The sequence below is a fragment of the Poromitra crassiceps genome, assembly GCF_964638095.1.
Source record: "Poromitra crassiceps genome assembly, chromosome: 11".
Classification (NCBI taxonomy): domain Eukaryota; kingdom Metazoa; phylum Chordata; class Actinopteri; order Beryciformes; family Melamphaidae; genus Poromitra; species Poromitra crassiceps.
This window is the reverse complement of record NC_139643.1, coordinates 1,761,466-1,782,300: the sequence shown is the minus strand read 5'-3', so window position 1 is coordinate 1,782,300 and position 20,835 is coordinate 1,761,466. Positions and strand designations below refer to the sequence as shown.

The following is a 20,835-nucleotide window of genomic DNA, read 5'->3' as shown; positions in this document are numbered from 1 at the left end:
GTTTTCCTGCACCCATATGCCCTGTTATTTTGTACTATGTTGTAAACGGAGTCCACAGCACAAGAATTTCACACGTGATACTTGTACTACGGAGTGACAATAAAAATCTTGAATCTTGAATCTTGAATCTTGAACGGACGCCTTGACGGAATTTCTTCAAATTTGGCTCAAACGTTCACTTTGGACTCAATAATGAACTGAGTAGATTTTTGGTGGTCAAAGTTCAAGGTCACTATGACCTCACGACCACCCGTTTCATGCTTGTTAACTCATTCAGGGCCAGTTTAGGACTGCCAATATTTAGCACAGGCCAAAGATTTTCATAATTGTTGGTCATCTTTCAAGACCCACAGTAAATTATCTATTAGCACCAGAGTGATTTGCAATACCTCAAAATGAAGATGTACGTCTCTGGGTTCACCAGGAAAAAAAAAGTGAGCTTTTAGCATGTTCTGTACTCTACTTATAGCCATTTATATACACCCTGTTTTCCCCCAATAGGTCTCCCTCAGAAAATAAACAGGAGAAAAGGCAATTTTTGTAAAAGGGCACATTCTCAAGCAGAACTCGCTCTCAATTCTTTTATTTTGAACTGTATTGACATCAGACATGTAAATACTATTCGTTATGACACAAATGGAAAAAAAATATATATATATATATATATATATATACACATGAAGTGCTTTTTTTTACATTCAACAATACAGCAGTGTGAGTGAGTGTGCAGACAGACACACAGACAGACAGACAGACAGACAGACACACCGACAGACAGACAGACAGACAGACAGACAGACAGACAGACACACACACACACACACACACACACACACACACACACACGATCCCCCTTCGTTGCGTGATTTCTAACCCCACATAGGATAAGCAATAACCACGCCCTGTGGCGCCGGGATTGGCCAGGAGCAACACTGGAGGGCACGCAGCCCAGCGATTTCATGAACCAACTGAAGAGCTCTTGAGAAGGACAGCGGGCTGCTGTGAATGCCGCTTCTGCCTGCCTAGCTGTTCGTGTGCTGCTCGTCCATGTCTCCCTGTCCTATGCTCCCTGCTATCGTTCCCGTTTTCCCCTCGGCTATTCAACACGTCCTCACCGCCCTCTGATCACTGCTGATCGATCATTTCCTCATTCCTCCGATGATCAAACGCATCTGTGGATTACTTTCTCCGGTTTTCTCCGGCTGACACACAGGAAAGCGACCAGCTCCTGCAGCGCGCGAGGGGCATTTCAATGGCGTTTCTCCTGTCTGCACAAGGCAAGCTCCTTATCCGTTTTCTGATATTCCTCCTGCTCAATTTCAAAACAACAGCTGCGGTATGTTTGTTCACGTGTTGTCTTAGATGATAGGGACCTGATACTATGTGACAGGCTGGGGAAGTGTTTAAACTACGCCCTGCAGTAATAAAAACAAAAACACGTCAAACACGTCATTGGCCCTCTGGGCTATTCCTGATAACACGTCAAAGACGTCATTGGCCCTGAATGAGTTAACGCGATATTTCAGGAACACCTTGACGGAATTTCTTCTTGACGGAAGCAGGCGGTAAAGCAGGTGTAATCAATAACATTAACGAGGGCCCCGACACTGGAACACCTAAATGGAATAGAACCATAATTAATGCTATTTGTTATAACTGCTTTACTCCCTGTTTCACCACCTCAAAGCGGTTGCTGTGAAATGGGTGTATACTAATAAACGTGCCTTGCCATACCTAGGGCCACCTGAACCGGCACCAGGGGACCCACACGGGCGAGAAGCGGCACCAGTGTGTGGAGTGTGGGAAGTGCTACAGGAGGAAGGAGCACCTGGTGGCACACGGCCGCGTGCACAGCGGGCTGCGCCCCTTCCGCTGCGGGCAGTGTGGGCGGAGCTACAGGGAGCGGGGGAACCTGCGTCTGCATGAGCGCACGCACACGGCGCAGGAGAAACCCTACGTCTGCGCGCTGTGTGGGCTGCGTGTGGTGTCAGCCAATCACCTGCAGCGACACATGCAGGCGCACGCGGGCGAGCAGCCCCACCGCTGCCCCGACTGCGGCAAGCGCTTCGGCCGCAAGGTAGGGATGAAACCATTACCGTTTTAAAGCAACACGCCAATATTTTGGTTAGATTGGCCTATTTGCCATTTTCTCTATAGTAAGACGAGAAGATAGATAGGGTCCATAGTTGGGCCCCTACGGTGCATCGGCCCTCACAAGGTTCCTCCTCAGCCAGTCACTGAGGCAGCCCTGGGGATATAATTCTGCGGGTGGAAAGGTTTTCTTGGTGCACTGGGGGTGGAGCCGTGGAGGGGGGTTCCGGTGTGTCTCGGCCCGGCCTTCGCTCTCACGCCTTATGGGTGGGGGGCCTGCGGGGGGCGCATCGGTGCTCTCCATCATTGGTCGAGGGATGCCGCTAGGTCAGAATAGCTTAGGCTAGGCTATAGATTAGCTACAGCCTAACTGTAGGCTGGAGATTGGCTAGACCAGAGTATTCCAAAGTCTGAGACCATGGGCCTCCTCTCAGAAATAGCATGGAAAAAGCTCCATGAAAAAGCTGCCTTCACTCTTATTCAAATTATTAAATTAACTATAACTGAAATAACTAAAATAAATCACTCACTGAGCCTCCCCTCAAACTGTTGATGCCCCCTGGGGAGGCCCACCTCCCACTTTGGATACCTCTGAGCTGGACCTCTTGATTGTTATAGTGTTCGGGCTAAATCTAAAATAAGATTAGAGTAGAGTAGGACAGTGCAGACTAGGCTGTAGATTAGCTAGATTCCCTGTGTTCTAGTTAGTTATGGCTAATGGCTAGAGTAGTCAGATTGTCTGAGCTGTTGCTCGTTTGGACTGGCCGCTCTGCTGCCGGTTCCAGTGTGCCGCCGCTGCAGCGGGATGGCCAGGTGGATTGAGTAGCTGCTGTATGCCCTAGGGCTGGGCGATAAATGTCAATTTGTTTCTTGTCTATTCAGTGGCTCATTTTGCCTGGTAAGTATAATACATAACTTGATTGCTAAATGTTTCTGTCCCTTGTCCCTTCATGACCGTATTGCCCAGCCCCAGTATATCATATCTGTTCTGCTCTCTCTCCTCTTCCTCCCTTCCCCTGCTCTCTTCCTGCCTCTCTCCCTCTCCACCTCCTCCCTTTCCCTGCTCTCTCCTCCCCCACATTCCCTCCCCCTTTCTCCCCTTCTCTCTGTCTCTATCATGTTTATTCAATCATGTAATCATGTTACTGTAATTGTTATTGTTGTGTCAGCTAGATTTAGCTAGACATATTCTCTGTGAAGCCTTCTGAGACATCCTTGTGAATTAGGGCTACACAAATAAACTTGACTTGACTTGACTTCTCTGTGCGTGCAGTAGAAAAGTAGTTACGCGTCCTTCTTTTTTTATATATTTTATTTTCATTTTTCTATAGAACACAAACAAAACAAAACAGACACAAGAAAAGAAACAGAAAAAAAAACATACAACATAATGAACATTGTAGTTACGTGCCCTTCTGCTAGTTAGCTTAGCACAGGGGTTTTCAAAGTCTGAGACTGTAGGCCTCCCCTCAGACAAAGCTTGGAAAAAGGAGCCCCCCTCGCTCAATTCCTGGATACCTATGGGATCATGATTATTATGTTATTTGATGCCATATGCACTCAAACAATAGGGTACCGCAGGAATGAGTCCGGAAGTAGCACTTCAGTTCGTCAAGGGAAAAGGCTATGGGGTTTTAGAATGGGGAATTCAGTGAAATGCATGAAATAAGGTACCGTGCCGATTTGAGTGCCAATGCTCATGAACGCTTTACCGCGCTGGCCATATGCTAGGTTCCGACCTAGCCTTGTTTTTTTTTGTTTTTTTTACACAATTTTCAGAAAATGTTTAAAGCAGCTACGAGCAACTTTTTCGATTGTTATTAAACAGTATAAATTTAATATCAATGCATCACATCTTACCTCTAATAGTCGACGAGACCAACGCAGAGTAGTCTCGCTTGAGCCCCGAGTGAATCGAGTGAATGTCTGTGGCCAGGGAAGATCAGGAAGTGAAATGAAACGGTTTGCAGCAGCCACTTCGGCCATAACCACAAAATAACTTCCAAAAAACCTGTTAGAATATAACGAGAGATGTTCGTGAGAGTATGCGTGGCGTTCACATTGTTTATGTTATGTTGCTAGGCAGCGCAAACGGCGAGGCAGGCAGCTGCGTTTCACTTCCGGGTTTCACTTCCGCGTTTCACTTCCGGGTAGCCGGGCCGGCGGTAAGGAGAGAGAGAGAGAGAGCCCCCTGTTGACGCGAGTTTAGACAGACACAGACTTAATAATCATCCAAGGGAGCAATCTCCAATTCACACGGCTTTGGTCTCAGATACTATTATAGGTAAGATGTGATGCATCAATATTGTAATTATACTGTTTAATAACAATCGAAAAAGTTGCTCGTAGCTGCTTTAAAAGGTATTCCTTTAATAAAATTGCTATTATTATTACAGTTTCAAATGGTAATGATCATTAAAACCGTGTAAATTTGATAAAAGCAATTATCACTGCTGCACAGAGCACTGTTTGCTTGTTTATTCAAAGTGTATTAAAAGTGAACGTGTCCAAATTGCACCAAATCTTATTGGCTATGTTGTTTGTTGTTTTAATGTTCATGCAAACAAAAAGTGCATAGTGCTGCTAATTCTTTGTGTTTTTCAATATATAAAACTTGGTGAAATGATTTCCGTGAGTGTGTCAGTACTTTTTGAACGTTTTCAGGACATTTTTCCAATACCGCGATAATACTGATAACTGTGATGTTAATTTTGGTCACTATAATCATGATATTAAATGTTCATACCATTTCATCTCTACCTCCAGGACAAGCTGATGGAGCACCTGAGGGTCCACACTGGGGAGAAACCTTACGGCTGCACGCACTGTGACCTCAGCTTCAGGTGGAGAGCCGCGCTCAACGCTCACATCACCACACACGCCGAGAAAGACCCCGCCGCTGTCTGAAGAGAGAGCCAGAGTTACATTACTGTGTGTGTGGTTTAGGGCTGCAAATAAGCATTATTTTCATTATCCATTAATCTGGCGATTATTTTATTGATTAATGGATTAGTCGTTTGGTTTATAAAATGTCACAAAATGGTGAAAACTGTTGATCAGTGTTTCCCAAAGCCCAAGTTGACGTCCTCAAATGTCTTGTTTTGTCGACAACCCAAAGATATTCAGTTTACTGCCATAGGAGTAAAGAAACCAGAAAATATAAAAATTTAAGAAGCTGGAATCAGATAATTTTTACTTTTTTTCTTAAAAGAATTACTCAAAACGATTACAATTATCAAAATAGTTGTCGATTAATTTTCTGGCGATCGACTAATCGATTAATTGTTGCAGCTTTAGTGTGATTTAACCCCCCTTCCCCTTCTCCCTAATTGTACTTGGTCAATTCCCCATGCTGTCCCGGTCATTGCTCCACCCCTTCTGCCGATCTGGGGAGAGTTGTAGACTAGCACATGCTTCCTCCGATACATGTGCAGTCGCCAGCAGCTTCTTTTCACCTGACAGCGACCGGCAGGTCGTAGGGCATGGGAGGATCATGCTATTCCTCCCAGTTCCCGTCCGACCAGAGGAGGCGCTAGTACATCAACCAGGACTCATACCCCAACGGCTTCCCACCCACAGACACTGTCAATTGTGTCTGTAGGAAGTTCTGACTAAGCCGGAGGTAACACGGGGGATCGAACCTGTGACCCTCATGTTTGTATGCAGGGAATACACAACCCGGGCGCAGTGTTGTAGTCAAATCTCAGTCGATTCGAGTCAGAGTCCTGGACTCATTTTCAGGACTTGTGACTTGACTTGGATTTGAGCACTGATGACTTGGATTTGGACTCGAGCATTCATGCATTCGGACTCGGAAGTTGGAGACGAGGAATCTGACTTTTTAATTGATAAAGACTGTTATTTATTTTTTCTATTTTTTTTGTAATCCTTGTAGTCCCTAATAATTTGGCATAAGATATTGCCAGCTATATGAATACCATGAGATTATTCAATTTAGTGTGAGGGCAGGCACGTGTGTTCTGCCTACATGTGGATTCACACTTGTTTTCAGTAACTCTGGACTCTTGACTCAGGTAATGGGGACTCGACTCGGACTCTTCTTGGTGACTTGGACTCGAACACTGGGGACTTGAGAGTCTTGACTTAGAGTCAAGATATACAGAGCTGCCAACCTGCACGCATTTTTCTTACCATGCACGCATTTTGGCATCAAAGTACGCTGGTTCACAGGCATCAACGCAAAACAGCGTTGATGCCTGTGAACTCAATGGTGCACATGCAATCTAAGCGTGTCGTGTGTTGTGAATCCTACTTCACCCTGTGCTGTGGTGATAATCGGACCAATCCAATCGACGAAACAAATGAGTCTAGCCAATGCCGTGTAAGAAGAGTTGCGACATCTCCATTCATTCCAATGGACCAGTTTTTTTACTCTCAAGAGTTCCAGGAAGTAAGGTCCTGGATTAAGCAGCACTGTCGGGTTGCAGCAAAATGGACAGTTTGTGTTGTACTCTGAGAGTTTTTTTTTTCCTTGAATCAAATTGTACATTATCAGCTTTATTTTAGCAAGCAAAAGTAGCGCGAGACCCATTCCTGGCTGTTCATTGGCTAATGAGTCTCTCATTTTGGTCCCCCGCTGATGCCACTCTCTCTCTAGAGGACACTAAGTCTAGCCAATCAGAGGCAGAGGAGGGCGGCTCATGACTTTGGCTTCAACTCCATGCCGTGGGTGTGTAAACAGTTGTTTTTTCCCGCCTCTCAAACATGGCTGCTGCGGTCTTCACAAATGACCACAGCTTGTGGATAAAGCAGATGCACAGAGCAAAATATGGAATTACTTTGCTTAGTATGCTTACTGTCAGGGGAAGCCCACAGACACAACATAGCCCGTCTGTAAACAATGTTTCAAAACTACACAGGCGAAGGGAGCAATGTGTCCACCGCGTCAGGTTAGTGAATGTGATAACACTAGTAACATAATTAAATGCCCTCAAGTCAAACAAATGTTGTTTTGTGACAAGCAAACTTTTTTCACTGTCTGAGTTTAATGAGGCAATAAGGGCAATGCGCTCAGTCGGAGTGCATACCTCTGCCAAGTCGGGTGTAACGTTATTGATTCATGACGCTGTTGAAGTATCTGGTTGCAAATATAACGTTAAATATCGAAGAAATCACCTAAACTCAAGTATAGTGGACATCAGATCATGGCATACCATGTAAAAGCTTTAATACTGTAACACTATGACCTGTCCTTGATCTAATTATAGTAGTAAAATGACGTGATGGCTGTGCATGATCAATAAGTGGTATCAGCATAGCAAGCATTCATTGTTTAATATGTTGTGCATATATATATATATATATATATTGGTTAGGGTTATATATATAGTTATAGTTATATATATATAGTTATATATATATACCGGTATATAGTTATATATATAGTTTGTGGTACTCAAACTATTTCCCCAAGGTTGGCAGGTCTGGATATAGTGACTTGACTACAATACTGCTCGGGCGCCCCTTATGTGGTTTAAATCTAATGAACCGCCTCGCCCATCTGAAGCTGTGAGAGGGAACCTTTTGACTTGTGAATACTCTTGTCATGTGACATCAGGTGTGTGTGTCTGTGCGTGAAGTTTTGTTTTACTTCCTGTGTGAAGAAGTCTTAAAGGAGGGGTATAATTTGCTTTTTCAATTTAAAATTATGACCATGTCTATAAACTATACTGAACAAAAATATAAACGCAACACTTTTATTTTTGCTCCCATTTTTCATGAGTTGAAATAAAATCTCAGACTTTTTCTAAGCACACAAAAGGCTTATTTCTCTCGAATGTTGTTGACCTCTCCTCCAAGGTAATCATCCAGCTCACAGGCATTTCAAGATGCTGATTAAATAGCTGGATTATTGAACAGGTGTGCCTTGGGATGGTCACAATAAAATACCCCTTTTAAAGGGATAGTTGGGTTTGTTTGAAGTGGGGTCCTATCAGCTAGTTCGATACACTAACTGAAATAGGTACAGTGTTCTGGACGCTGAGCGCACCGTCTATCAAGACCCAGCACTCTGAAGCAACAGCCTCCACAGCTCTGTCTCTCTAGTACAGGGGGCCAAGGACGAAAACGTTATTTAGCCACCCAAAACAATGCCCACCTAAACAAATCGATATCTGTGTACATGTACGCTCTATTTTGACAATTTCTGCTTTACTTTACCGTCAAACAGCCCTCTCAGTCGGCACTACATTTCATCCCAACCGTAGAACTACCGTATTCCTCGTCCTCCGACGAGAGGAGGGGCCAAAGCCGAACACGGAAATACAGCAAGGCAGCCGACCAAGCTGAAGCAGCGGGGCAGGGCTTGACAGGGCGAGTGCGAGTTGATCGCGTTCGGTGTGTAGGGGGTCTGACGGGCCCTACACACCGCCAAGTGATGTCGGCGATATACTCGCTATCGCCCAGTCAGCCCTGCCCCGCTACTACAGCGTGGTTGGCTGCCTTGCTGTATTTCCATCTTCAATTGGTCGATTTCGAAATGGCCCCTCCTTCCCTCGCTGGCGTCTGTCGCTCACCACCTTGCAAAGCATGCTGGGATACCTGGCGTAAGGAGATGTCCTGACGCCAGGTCCTGACGCCCCGAAGGCGAGTCCATGTGAATTTATTGCTTGCAGTGGGCAGGCACCCTTACAACAAACTACCGCAGAGGCGACTCCGCTGCACCCCGAACGCCTCTCTTTACAGCCAGGCAGGCACCGGTCAAAGAGAACTCTTTCCCCGAAGTCGAGTGTGTTTTCCTCGTTTCCCCTTTCCCTGGAGATGTGCGGCTCGGAGTGGGCAGCACTGCGCACATGTCCACTTGACAAAGGTCCAGTGGACCGAAACGTTATGTCTGTTCAATAAAAAAGTGATGCTGAGCAAGAGCAGTGTGCCGTGCGGGATCTTCTTCGGGACGTAATAACTGCCACATCTTTCACACCACATAGAGACATGCCAGACCTCAAAACGTGCGGCTCATTGATGACAGGGTTGCTATGATTTTGCTAAGTGGTCTGGGCGCTATTCGCGATTAAGCTTGTTTTTTTCCCCATTCACTTGAATGGGGGTTCGAAAAATCTTGCATTAAATTAGCTGTATCTCAGAAACCAATCATATGACCCAGAGCGACCAAACTTGGTAGGGAGGTTCACAGATGGGCCTTTTACTATCCACGAAAGAATTATATCAATTGACCTGATGGTGCGCTATAACAGCCCTCTTTACGCTTTGGTCCATAACTTTTGAACCGTAGGGTCCACAATCAACATTCTTATTTCCCTGGATTCCTTGGGTCCTTCCACATCTACTGATATATGCCACACCCATTTCTGTCTGACTAGAGATTCCTCCTTCAAATTTTGTCCAATCTTCACCAAACCAAAGCACTGTGGACTGTCCTGCACAAAAGTGATTTTGCAGTTTTTTGAAAGACCACACCGTTGCGATATAATCGACTTCCAAAGTTCTGTGGGTGTGGCCTATTTCACAAAAATCACCATAACTCCGGAACGCATCGTCCGATCCTAACCAAACTTGGTAGAGGCTATGTACTCTGAGCCGTTTTTTTTTGTAATCTCACCTATAGGGGGCGCTATAGCAACTTTATGTACCTGTAGCTCAGAAACCATAAGAGGACTGTTCCCAAATTTGGTCCATAGGTTCATAGACACTTCTACCCTGCCCTAAAAAATTACATTGACCTGACGGTGGCGCTATAACTGCCCTCTTTACGTTTTGGTCCATAACTTTGGAACCGTAGCTTCTACAATCAAAATGCTTTTTTCCATGCTTCCCTTGGCTCGACCCACGTTTACTCCTTGCTGTGATCTAAGAAATTCCACCTATTGACCTGATGGTGGTGCTATAACAGCCCTCTTTGTTTTGGTCCATAACTTTTGAACTGTAGGTAGCGTCCACAATCAAAATTATTTCGCCCCTGGATTCCTTGACCCCGCCCATATGACTTAGTCCACCCTAACATCTGCAAATGCCATAGCGACCAGCTGGAAACACCCTAGCAACCAGTTACTACACCCTTGCAAACGCCTAGAGACGTCCTAGCTACACATTGCCGATTGGGGCTGCATGGGTAGGGGCGTTGCGAGGACCGCAAGCACAATTACATTTTCATTACGAATGCCACCCAACTTGTACCCAGCAATAGGATTTGTGCAGTGATCCCCACACCCCTGTATTCAAACAAGTGGAATTATCGCCCTAAAGGTGGATGTGTAGCCTACTTAAAGCCTACCTAAAGACAAGTGGTCATCAATTAAAAACCCAAGGTATTTAAAAGTAGATACCAACTCAACCTTTAAATACCTTGGGTTTTTAATTGATGACCACTTGTCTTTTAACATGCATATTCAATGTTTCAAAGAAGCTAAAACTTTTATTATGATTTTACTTTGAAACAAGTCTTGATTTTCATTTTGTGTGAAGCGGAAACTTTTTGAGTCTACCTTTCTAACTGTTATTGACTATGGTGATGTGTTGTATGAATACCTCTGCTCAGTGTCTCCACATGCTCCACGCATCACGTGGCTCTGAGACATTACAAACTGTGGATCTCTTACTCACCATTCACCAATGTGTATTACTCAAAAGTGAACTGGACTGCCTCAGTCATTGGTATGTTTTAATTTACAAAGCCATTCTTGGCAACGTTCCTACTTAGTCGTCTCTTTTAAGCTTGAAATGTGGGAATTACAATCTCCGTTCTCAGGACACTGCAATTTTCTGTTCCCAAAGTCCGAACTGAACTAGGGAAGAAAGCTTAGGCTATAGAGAGCCAAAGTGAAACGTCACTAACTGCTTTCTCCCTGTGGACTACGTGCTGGAAAAAATATGAATGGCAGTGAACGGAGAATAACGGTACTTTTTTTTTATCCCGTTTGAATTGTGCCACGGGGTGCCAATGTAAATTGTCAAATTAAAGTGACGACACTTAGGCAACAGTGTATTTAGTCTTTCTGATTTATAACTTTGGCGACAAACTGCGACTTTCTTGACCTGCAAAGTTATGTCTTAAATTGACCAAATTAACTTTGGCACCCCGTGGCACAATTCAAACGGGATCAATTTCACCGCCATTCATATTTTTTCCAGTGCTGGTACAGGGACAAAAGCAGGAAGTGACGTTCACTTTTCACAGCCACCCAGAAATGCGGAACCCCGCAGCAGTTAACTAATGAGTCGTTCCAAACAAACATTAATATCTCAAAAACTATAGGCCCTACATCACATCGCTTATATTTTGACATTCTGAGTGAGAGCAAAAGTGGCTAGCTCAAGAGTTTGATGTGTAGCCTATATGCATGTCATGTTAAAGTTGTGTGAACTGTCACAGTTTTTAAAATGTAAACAGGGTCACCTGGCTAGAGTCAGACGCTCACGCTCCATAGGGTTCCATTGCCGTTGCCACCCAGTGATGCAGTTTGTTTACCAAAATGCTGCTCGGCTGATCCCTTATATAGCTTTTCTGCACCTGCTGCATGGAACATTCTACAGTCTGTTCTTAAACGTCATAGCTTAGTAACCCTCAACGGTTTTAAAGCTATGGTGAAATATTTTGGAAACAGGCAAATGTATGCAAATGTTTTTTCTGATGTTTTTAATGTTATTCAAATTTACGGTATGGGTTTTATGTTGAAACTTTGTGTTTGTCAGGTTTTTCTAATCAAGTTGAGAGCGCGTGCACATGAAAATGCCCGTGCACAGGAGCTCGTGCCCGCAAAAGAGGCATGGTTTTAACTAGCCAATCACAATGCAATATGGACTGCTCCAGCTCAGAGCCTTAGCTTTTACAGCGCCAGACACACCTATTTCCGCCTATTTCCTCATTCTTTCAAAGCGCAAATCGTGAAGCTTTACTACTGTATGTCAGAATCAAAATCTGCATTGGATATTATTAGTCTGTTCCCGAATGACTGTCTCAGTCATTTCTTTGAAGAGCGGTTTCTGCCTCCACGTATCCTACAGCAGCTCAATTCACCCTCTCAATAAACTCAATAAAACCGGCATGTCTTTTTTGCCAGTGGAAGCAATGTGTAATCTATCTAAATCCAAAATCCGTATGTATAGACCATTTAGGCTCAATGAATAATAATGATCTCATGATGTGTTTAGGCGCACTGATTGAATAATTCCTATAGGCTATCAATAAAAAAATTATGATAATAAAATTAAAAAAGGCTGCTGAACTGAATCGACACAGTACGTGCGGGCATAGATTTAATTTATAAAAAATAGCCTATTTTGTGGTCACATATATAGGCTATTGGCAGCAGAGTCGCATATCTCCATATTTCATACAATGACTATGCTGGAAATATGAAGTTCAATCACATCATACAGGTCAAAAGCAACACAGTTGCAGCTGCAAAATGCAGGAGTAGCCTAGATCTGAATAATCTGTGTGCAGGCGATCCCATATTAAATTGCTTAGATGTAGTAGGCTATTCTAGCATGTATGACCATTTCCAACCCAACGTCAGCCTCAGCTCCGTTGCGCACACGGCACCGTGCGCTTTGGAGACGTTTATGTAACCTTTTTATGCCGGTTTAGTGATATTTCTCCACTCACCATTCAGCTGCAATCGATCGGCGGGGTCAAACAACGTATCTAGGCTACTTGAGAGCACAAAAATGAATCCCGGTATATAAAAACATATTCCAAAGTGGTAAGTAGGGCTTAATTTAAATGTAGCCTGCAACAAGTGCAAGGCTTCAGTCCTTGATTAATTCAACAGGAGCCTTTTTTTTTTTTTTTCATTTGAATGCAATGTATTTTTCATATGGGGACCATATGAATGGTGACTCGCTGTTTCCAGAGAGCTGATTGGTAAGCAGGTGGGTCTTTCATGGGTTTTGATCTTATCCTCTGAACTTAACCTGCTACAGAGCAGGTTAGCCGTAGAGCATAAGTTGCTATGGTGATCTATCTTGGTAAGAAGTTAACTAGCGTCGTGGTATGGCAAACCTAGGGTTAAACCTGAAGTTACCTTGCTAAGCCACTAATCTTGCTTTGTGATAGACCCTACTGGTCTCCCTTGTAAAAAGATTTTTGATCTCAATGGGACAAACCTGGTTAAATAAAGACAGAAACACACACACAATAAAGTCAACAGGGGTAAAAAGAAAGGATTTATTTCCATCTTAAAATAAAACACACCAAAGAAAGCATGCTTTAAACCAGGGGTTCCCAAACTTTTCTGTGCAAGTACCACTATGTAGGCTACCAAACCAAATTTCCCAGGGACCACAGCAGACAGGCTAAATGACAATATAAGGCTACTAGCTTGTTCAAAACAGACACACAAGGACACGGACACACCTGCCAACATAAGGCTGTGAAAAAGAGGACCCCTTTGAAAATGTATTTCCCCCCCTCGCCAAAATTTTGCCTAACTTAGTTTGGAGTGTTATTTAGCTAGCCTACCTTCCTAACAAACTAGCATGACATGGTTGGTATAAATTGATTCTGTAGTGGCTATTTGTCCCTTTGTCCAATAAAGTTAGAAAACCCACTGATGAGCCAGTCAAAACAGTAAGTAATAACTCAAGCAAGAAAAATGATTCCAATGTCCAGTCCAGGGTATTGAATATGAAGTGAAAATGATTTATTTCCAAATGTTCAAAAGCAAACATACAAACAGTCTCTCTCTTGCTAGGTAAAAAACCATATGCCCTTCCTGGCTACATACCCGCCCCACGCCCCTGTCCCACTAAGTACCTGTAGTGTAGGTGCTCTCTACTGCCACCATTGTTACCTTGATCAGTGATTCATCCAGGGGTATGTGTACCCCTAGGGGTACTTGGAAAGATTGGGATTACAATGTATTTCCAAAATGATCAAAACTAGCGACTTTTTCCCAATTGAAAACTGTCAAAATTGTATTAAAGAGGAGTCATTCAAATTATTTTCATTTAATGAGATGTGTTCGAGAGGCCTACTAAAAGTTTAATATAAGTTGAATATAACAACTTTAGGAGAATTATGGACACACATGAGTGAGGGGGTACTATCGGACATGCCTGGATGGATTAAATGCAGAGGACACTTTTCACCGGCCACCGTCAGCATGAGTGTGTTGTGGCCGCATGCATGTATTGTGGTGTTCGTGTGACAATAAAAGACGGGCTTGTCCGTTACGAGAGTTTTTTAACACAAAAATGGTTGGGAACCACTGACCTAGATAATACACCAATTTGGACAATGAAATATTTAAATTATTTGAGTGGTAAAATCATATAGGCTACATAGATGCCTCATTCTATTCGTGACTATACGTGTGGCCGCCACATTGGGGAGGTCAGCCCCCAAGCTTGTCCCACCAGCTCCCATATAACTCACTGCAGAGAAGGGCTTCGATCTGTCCGCCTCGGACACTCAGTCAGAGTGACCTCAGTTTTTTTTTACATTTTCACTTCCGGTTGAGTCATTTTGCCTTCAAAATAAACGCAGGATAAAGTTTGTTTTTTACAATAAAGATGAAAGTAGTAATCTAAATATGAGACCCAGCATAATTAACATAAGGACACTAAGAGGAACCTATATGTTTAAATGAAAACGACCAGCAGAAGAAAGGAGACGTGTTATTTCTTCAAATGCTTTCAACAAATAAGCTAAATTTGGGCAAGTGTAAAAAATAAGAAAGGTGAATGGCTTAAATGGTAGATTCATAGGATACTTCTTTATTTAATGGGAAACCTTATTTCCTCAAGTGGAAACTGTTGTTTTATGGCATAAGACAAGCAATGTACCTGTAGGATGTGTGCAGAAAACATTTGACCCCTACACTAGCATTGGAAGATATCAACACAATACTGTAGGAGTGTAGGTGATACACATTATGCAAAATGGCAAGTTTAGGTCTTGTGAAAAGTATGTATTTCTGCAGATATGGGGCTTGTGAAATGTGAATGATGATGGGCTCTAGGAAGTAGGTAATTCCCAGTATGCAAAAGCTGATTTGTCCATACATGCAAATGCTAATCAATAATCAGTGTTATGCCTCCTCTCATATCCCTTTTGTTTCCAGCCTTGATTATGGCCTCTTGGAAGACATCAACAGAATATCAAGTACAGGTGATACACATTATGCAAAGTGGAAGGTTTTGGTCTTGTGAAAAGTAGGTATTTCTGCAGATGGGTGGGGCTTGTGGTGATGGGCTCTAGGAAGTAGGTAATTCTCCTCTGCAAAATGGACCATCCAAGCTGATTTGTCCATACATGCAACTGATAATCAGTGTTATGCCTCCTTTTGCATGTCTTTCACACACACACACACACACACACACACACACACACACACACACACACACACACACACACACACACACACACACACACACACACACACAATTAATTTAGTGAATGAGTGGTGGGGAGCTTTTTTCCTCACAGCGCACGGGGGCCAACTTCATCTCAGTCGTCACTGGTCAGCGAATGATCTTCTGTAGGCCTATGTTTTTCATGGGGGCTTCTCAATGATGTTTTGAAATAAATGTTTAAAAATCGATTGTGTGTTAAAAGCTTGTGTTTTCATTTGCGTTATTACAGTAATTTCATCAATCAAGAGCAATTTGGTTAATAAAATCGCTGGGCTGCGTGCCTGCAGTGGTTGTGGTGTGGGGGATAGACCCTTCTCACGGGGGCCATTTTGTGTCGAGAAGCCAGGGTAAACACAGGTGCAAGCAAAACACTAATGAGGGTTTCCAAATCCCAATCATGGAAGTTGGAAACCCTCATTAGTGTTTTGCTTGCACCTGTGTTGACCCTGGCTTCTCGACACAAAATGGCCCCCGTGAGAAGGGTCTATTCCAGCTGTCAAAAGAAGACAAAAGACTTGCTCCTGGCCAATCCCGGCGCTTGACTGCTGCGTAGGCGGGCACAGGTTACGCAATAACCACGCGCTCGGCTCTCTTCGTTGCAGCAAGGCACTCTGGGTATTATGCGATGGTGACGATTCTCGCCGAGAAGAGCCTGGTGACGCGAGGTTAAGCCAACCCGTGTCCGTTAGGGATTTTGTCACTCGGCCTGTTTCCGGCCTAGAGCCCGCCCTAGACAGGAAACAAGCAGCGGAAATAGCTCGTTCACTTGAGAATCAGAATCAGCTACAACGAATAAGAAAATAAAACGCAACCAACTAGCCTCAAGCATCTCTGCTACCTGTGCTGGGAAAGACATGGTCATGGACATTGATCATAAGATTTCACATGGCGAGTACTCAATTGTCTTTGGCTCTCCAGAAACCTTCCTCGGCAGTGACTAATGGAGATATGTGCTAACGCTACTTGTGGTGTTGTTCTTTTTATCAGGCTCTAGCTAACGTAACCTCGCCGCGTCAAGCTAACGGCAACAAAGACGTTTTTTGCGCACTTATTTCCGGTATTGTTTCCTGTTTCCTTGGTTTCCATGGCCAAAGGGTGCCCAGACTAGGTTGGCTAGGAGGAGCTCCCTGCTGGGCTCAGCGCTCACACAGCCGTGAAGCCATCGGTCTCTGTCTGAACGAACACGTGACCAGAGTTGTTTCCTTGTGGAACAGGCAGTTGCTAACTGAAGGCTTGGTCAGCTAACTTGGCCAACAGTTTCTCTGACAGCTTAGGCTAGGTGTTAGCTCAGGAGGAGGCTGGATCAGCAGCGCTGCTGTCAGTGTAGATAAGCTGAGTCAACACGCGCAGGACTGTTGTGTTGGTCGGAGGACTTGTTGGTAAGCTAACTTCTGACTGTTTTCAATAGAACCTTTGGGCTGCGATGCATCTTTAACCAGGCGAGAATGACAGGGAGTTATTATATTAGCTGTGACGCTAGCTTCCTCGCTTTTGTTATCTGACAGTTTAGCAAAAAATATTAGGCTACTCAAGCTAAAACAACAGACAAAGCTAATTAGCAGATGCATGTCATTTCATGGATTTAATTTTAATGCCTCAACAAACTTGTATGTAAATTCAAATTGTGTTAATCAAATGTATTAACGCTAGTTCATTTAGTTTGAAACTGAATCTTTAAATGAACCCCTCCTCCCCTTTATGTAGGATTGACCTGATATTCATATAGTGGTGGGTATCCTTATAAAAGCCGTTTTTGGCTTGGCTACTGTCTTTTTATATAGACTTCAACTTGACAACATAAACATTCTAAATTGGACCTAGCCTTTGCAGTGCTAATAGAATAACTGACAGGAAATAAACTTGAGTCCAAACTGTTCCCTAGCAACATACAACAGAGAGAGAGAGAGAGAGAGAGAGAGATGTGTGGAAAATGAACTTGAACTAAATAGGAAAAACAACAGAGCAAGATCAACCAACCCGTCTTTCACTGTTGTTTCTCTAACATGAGCTTTCCTCTGTTGTTTTTATAACAGCTTTCCTCTGTTGTTTTTATAACAGCTTTCCTCTGTGTTGTTTTTATAACTGTAGCTTTCCTCTGTGTTGTTTTTATAACTGTAGCTTTCCTCTGTGTTGTTTTTATAACTGTAGCTTTCCTCTGTGTTGTTTTTATAACTGTAGCTTTCCTCTGTGTTGTTTTTATAACAGCTTTCCTCTGTGTTGTTTTTACAACTGTAGCTTTCCTCTGTGTTGTTTTTACAACTGTAGCTTTCCTCTGTGTTGTTTTTATAACTGTAGCTTTCCTCTGTGTTGTTTTTACAACTGTAGCTTTCCTCTGTTGTTTTTATAACAGCTTTCCTCTGTTGTTTTTATAACAGCTTTCCTCTGTGTTGTTTTTATAACTGTAGCTTTCCTCTGTGTTGTTTTTATAACTGTAGCTTTCCTCTGTGTTGTTTTTATAACTGTAGCTTTCCTCTGTGTTGTTTTTATAACAGCTTTCCTCTGTGTTGTTTTTATAACTGTAGCTTTCCTCTGTGTTGTTTTTATAACAGCTTTCCTCTGTGTTGTTTTTATAACTGTAGCTTTCCTCTGTGTTGTTTTTATAACTGTAGCTTTCCTCTGTGTTGTTTTTATAACTGTAGCTTTCCTCTGTGTTGTTTTTATAGCAGTAGCTTTCCTCTGTGTTGTTTTTATAACTGTAGCTTTCCTCTGTGTTGTTTTTATAACTGTAGCTTTCCTCTGTGTTGTTTTTATAACAGTAGCTTTCCTCTGTGTTGTTTATAACTGTAGCTTTCCTCTGTGTTGTTTTTACAACTGTAGCTTTCCTCTGTGTTGTTTTTATAACTGTAGCTTTCCTCTGTGTTGTTTTTATAGCTGTAGCTTTCCTCTGTGTTGTTTTTATAACAGTAGCTTTCCTCTGTTGTTTATAACTGTAGCTTTCCTCTGTGTTGTTTTTACAACTGTAGCTTTCCTCTGTGTTGTTTTTATAACTGTAGCTTTCCTCTGTGTTGTTTTTATAACTGTAGCTTTCCTCTGTGTTGTTTTTATAACTGTAGCTTTCCTCTGTGTTGTTTTTACAACTGTAGCTTTCCTCTGTGTTGTTTTTACAACTGTATCTTTCCTCTGTGTTGTTTTTACAACTGTAGCTTTCCTCTGTGTTGTTTTTACAACTGTAGCTTTCCTCTGTGTTGTTTTTATAACAGTAGCTTTCCTCTGTGTTGTTTTTATAGCTGTAGCTTTCCTCTGTGTTGTTTTTATAGCTGTAGCTTTCCTCTGTGTTGTTTTTATAGCTGTAGCTTTCCTCTGTGTTGTTTTTATAGCAGTGGCTTTCCTCTGTGTTGTTTTTATAACTGTAGCTTTCCTCTGTGTTGTTTTTATAACAGTAGCTTTCCTCTGTGTTGTTTATAACTGTAGCTTTCCTCTGTGTTGTTTTTACAACTGTAGCTTTCCTCTGTGTTGTTTTTATAACTGTAGCTTTCCTCTGTGTTGTTTTTACAACTGTAGCTTTCCTCTGTGTTGTTTTTACAACTGTAGCTTTCCTCTGTGTTGTTTTTATAACAGTAGCTTTCCTCTGTGTTGTTTTTATAGCTGTAGCTTTCCTCTGTGTTGTTTTTATAACAGTAGCTTTCCTCTGTGTTGTTTTTATAGCTGTAGCTTTCCTCTGTGTTGTTTTTACAACTGTAGCTTTCCTCTGTGTTGTTTTTACAACTGTAGCTTTCCTCTGTGTTGTTTTTTATAACAGTAGCTTTCCTCTGTGTTGTTTTTATAACAGTAGCTTTCCTCTGTGTTGTTTTTATAACAGCTTTCCTCTGTGTTGTTTTTACAACTGTAGCTTTCCTCTGTGTTGTTTTTACAACTGTAGCTTTCCTCTGTGTTGTTTTTATAACAGTAGCTTTCCTCTGTGTTGTTTTTATAACAGCTTTCCTTTGTGTTGTTCTTATAACAGTAGCTTTCCTCTGTGTTGTTACATGTTGTGATGGTAATTTCCTTGTCTCCCCTGAAAGAACAATCTTTGGTAATTGCTTCTTCCTTGTTTGTCTCCGCCCAGGTCTGATGTAAAGTGTATTGACTTTTCAGACGAAGCTTGGACAGAGAGAGGCAGTCAGACAGACAGACAGACAGGCTCAGCTGACTTGACGGACAGTGCCGGGCTTGGGGGAGATTCTTGTCACGCTGCTTCACCCCTCAAACAAACGTGTGTGTCTCTCTCTCTCCACGGCCGCACGGCTCCCTGCCATCAGCCGAGACAGCACAGCCTGCGCTGAATAGGCCTGGATTCACCAAAACACACCCGACTAGGAAGCTCAGAGATCTGTAAACTTGGAGCTGAAATGTGTACACTTGGAGCTGGGAACAACGTTGTGTCTCCAATATATATTTTCCTTGTTGTATAGGGAAGTAACTTTTAGGGTTTTCTACAGTTTATGTGCAATGTCAGAGAGATCGTAGCGTTTGTTATCTGAAAGCCCCAAACCTCCATTAGAGGGAGACAGCTGATAGGTTAGTGGTTGAACAGTCCGAGGCGGCCATGTTGAGGCCACGGCTTGTTTAGGAAGGGGAGGAGCTGTCACTCAGGGATGCCAGCACTCCTCTCCTCCTTTAGCTTCAGAGGATAACTTGTTTTTTTTTTTTGTTTTTTTTTCTTCTGAAACAACTTTTCGCTTTGGGTCATTTTGTCAAATTTTGAGAACGTGGCCTGGATCCAGATGACTTGTTTTTGTAAACGAATATAAAAGTTTAATGAGGAAGTTTGTTAGATTTGTTTTGTATATTTGTTTTATTTGAGTATATATATTGAGTATATCGGGCTCTGCTTACGACACAGTGTAGTCTGATCTGTGTAGTGTTTTGTCATTCCCACACATTGATTGAAGCTCTAAGTGGACAGAATTGATTGTTGAGCCATGGCTGAGTCCAGGCTGGGAGGAGATCTGTCTCCCCTGGAAGAAAACATCTCCAAAGACCTGGCCGTGCACCCCCCTGTAACCGTGGCAACAGAGGGACAGGGCCACACGTTGGAGGTCGTGACCGCAGAGACCACGCCTCTTTCGTCTGAGACCACGTCCCTGTCATCTGAGAAGGCAGCGCTGACGGCCACCACAGAAGAAGAAGAGTCTCTGTCTGCTCTGCTCGGAGCCGCGGAAGGAGGTGAGTCGAGATGGGACGGAATTAGCTCGGCTAAAGAGCGCAAACGTTAAGTTAGCACACGGAGCTTTGAATAATATGTCCTCAGCGGGCTGGAAGAACGAAGGAGTGGCCTCCTGCGGTCTGGGCGGACGTGACTTAGTCACAGGGAGAGGAATGTGGGTGGCCGCCTCAGTCCCAGGAGTACCACGCCACCTGTTGGTGGGTGGTTTGGTTTTATATAAAGATCATTTTTGGAGCAAAAATAATATTCTTCCAGTGGCTGCG

General features: G+C 43.1%; 2 protein-coding genes across 4 annotated transcripts in view; both read left to right on the top strand.

Annotated features, from left to right (window-relative positions):
* LOC310785722 (uncharacterized protein) overlaps positions 1-5,157 on the top strand; it is a gene marked incomplete at its 5' end in the record, with an annotated part of 38,939 nt that extends 33,782 nt beyond the window's left edge. The window contains 2 exons of the mRNA XM_083646858.1: positions 1,739-2,077; positions 4,858-5,157. Of these exons, the coding sequence (XP_083502984.1) occupies positions 1,739-2,077; positions 4,858-4,998 (480 nt within the window). The 3' untranslated portion in view covers positions 4,999-5,157. The remainder of the gene's footprint in view (positions 1-1,738; positions 2,078-4,857) is intronic.
* An 11,430-nt stretch (positions 5,158-16,587) lies between these two features.
* The window catches only part of mindy1 (MINDY lysine 48 deubiquitinase 1), a 60,816-nt gene continuing 56,568 nt past the window's right edge, over positions 16,588-20,835 (top strand). For 2 of the 3 annotated variants that reach the window (XM_083645772.1, XM_083645770.1), the window contains exons 1-2: positions 16,588-16,805; positions 19,472-20,571. In XM_083645772.1, the coding sequence (XP_083501898.1) occupies positions 20,328-20,571 (244 nt within the window). In that variant the 5' untranslated portion in view covers positions 16,588-16,805; positions 19,472-20,327. The remainder of the gene's footprint in view (positions 16,806-19,471; positions 20,572-20,835) is intronic. The other variant, XM_083645771.1, reaches the window with a different exon arrangement.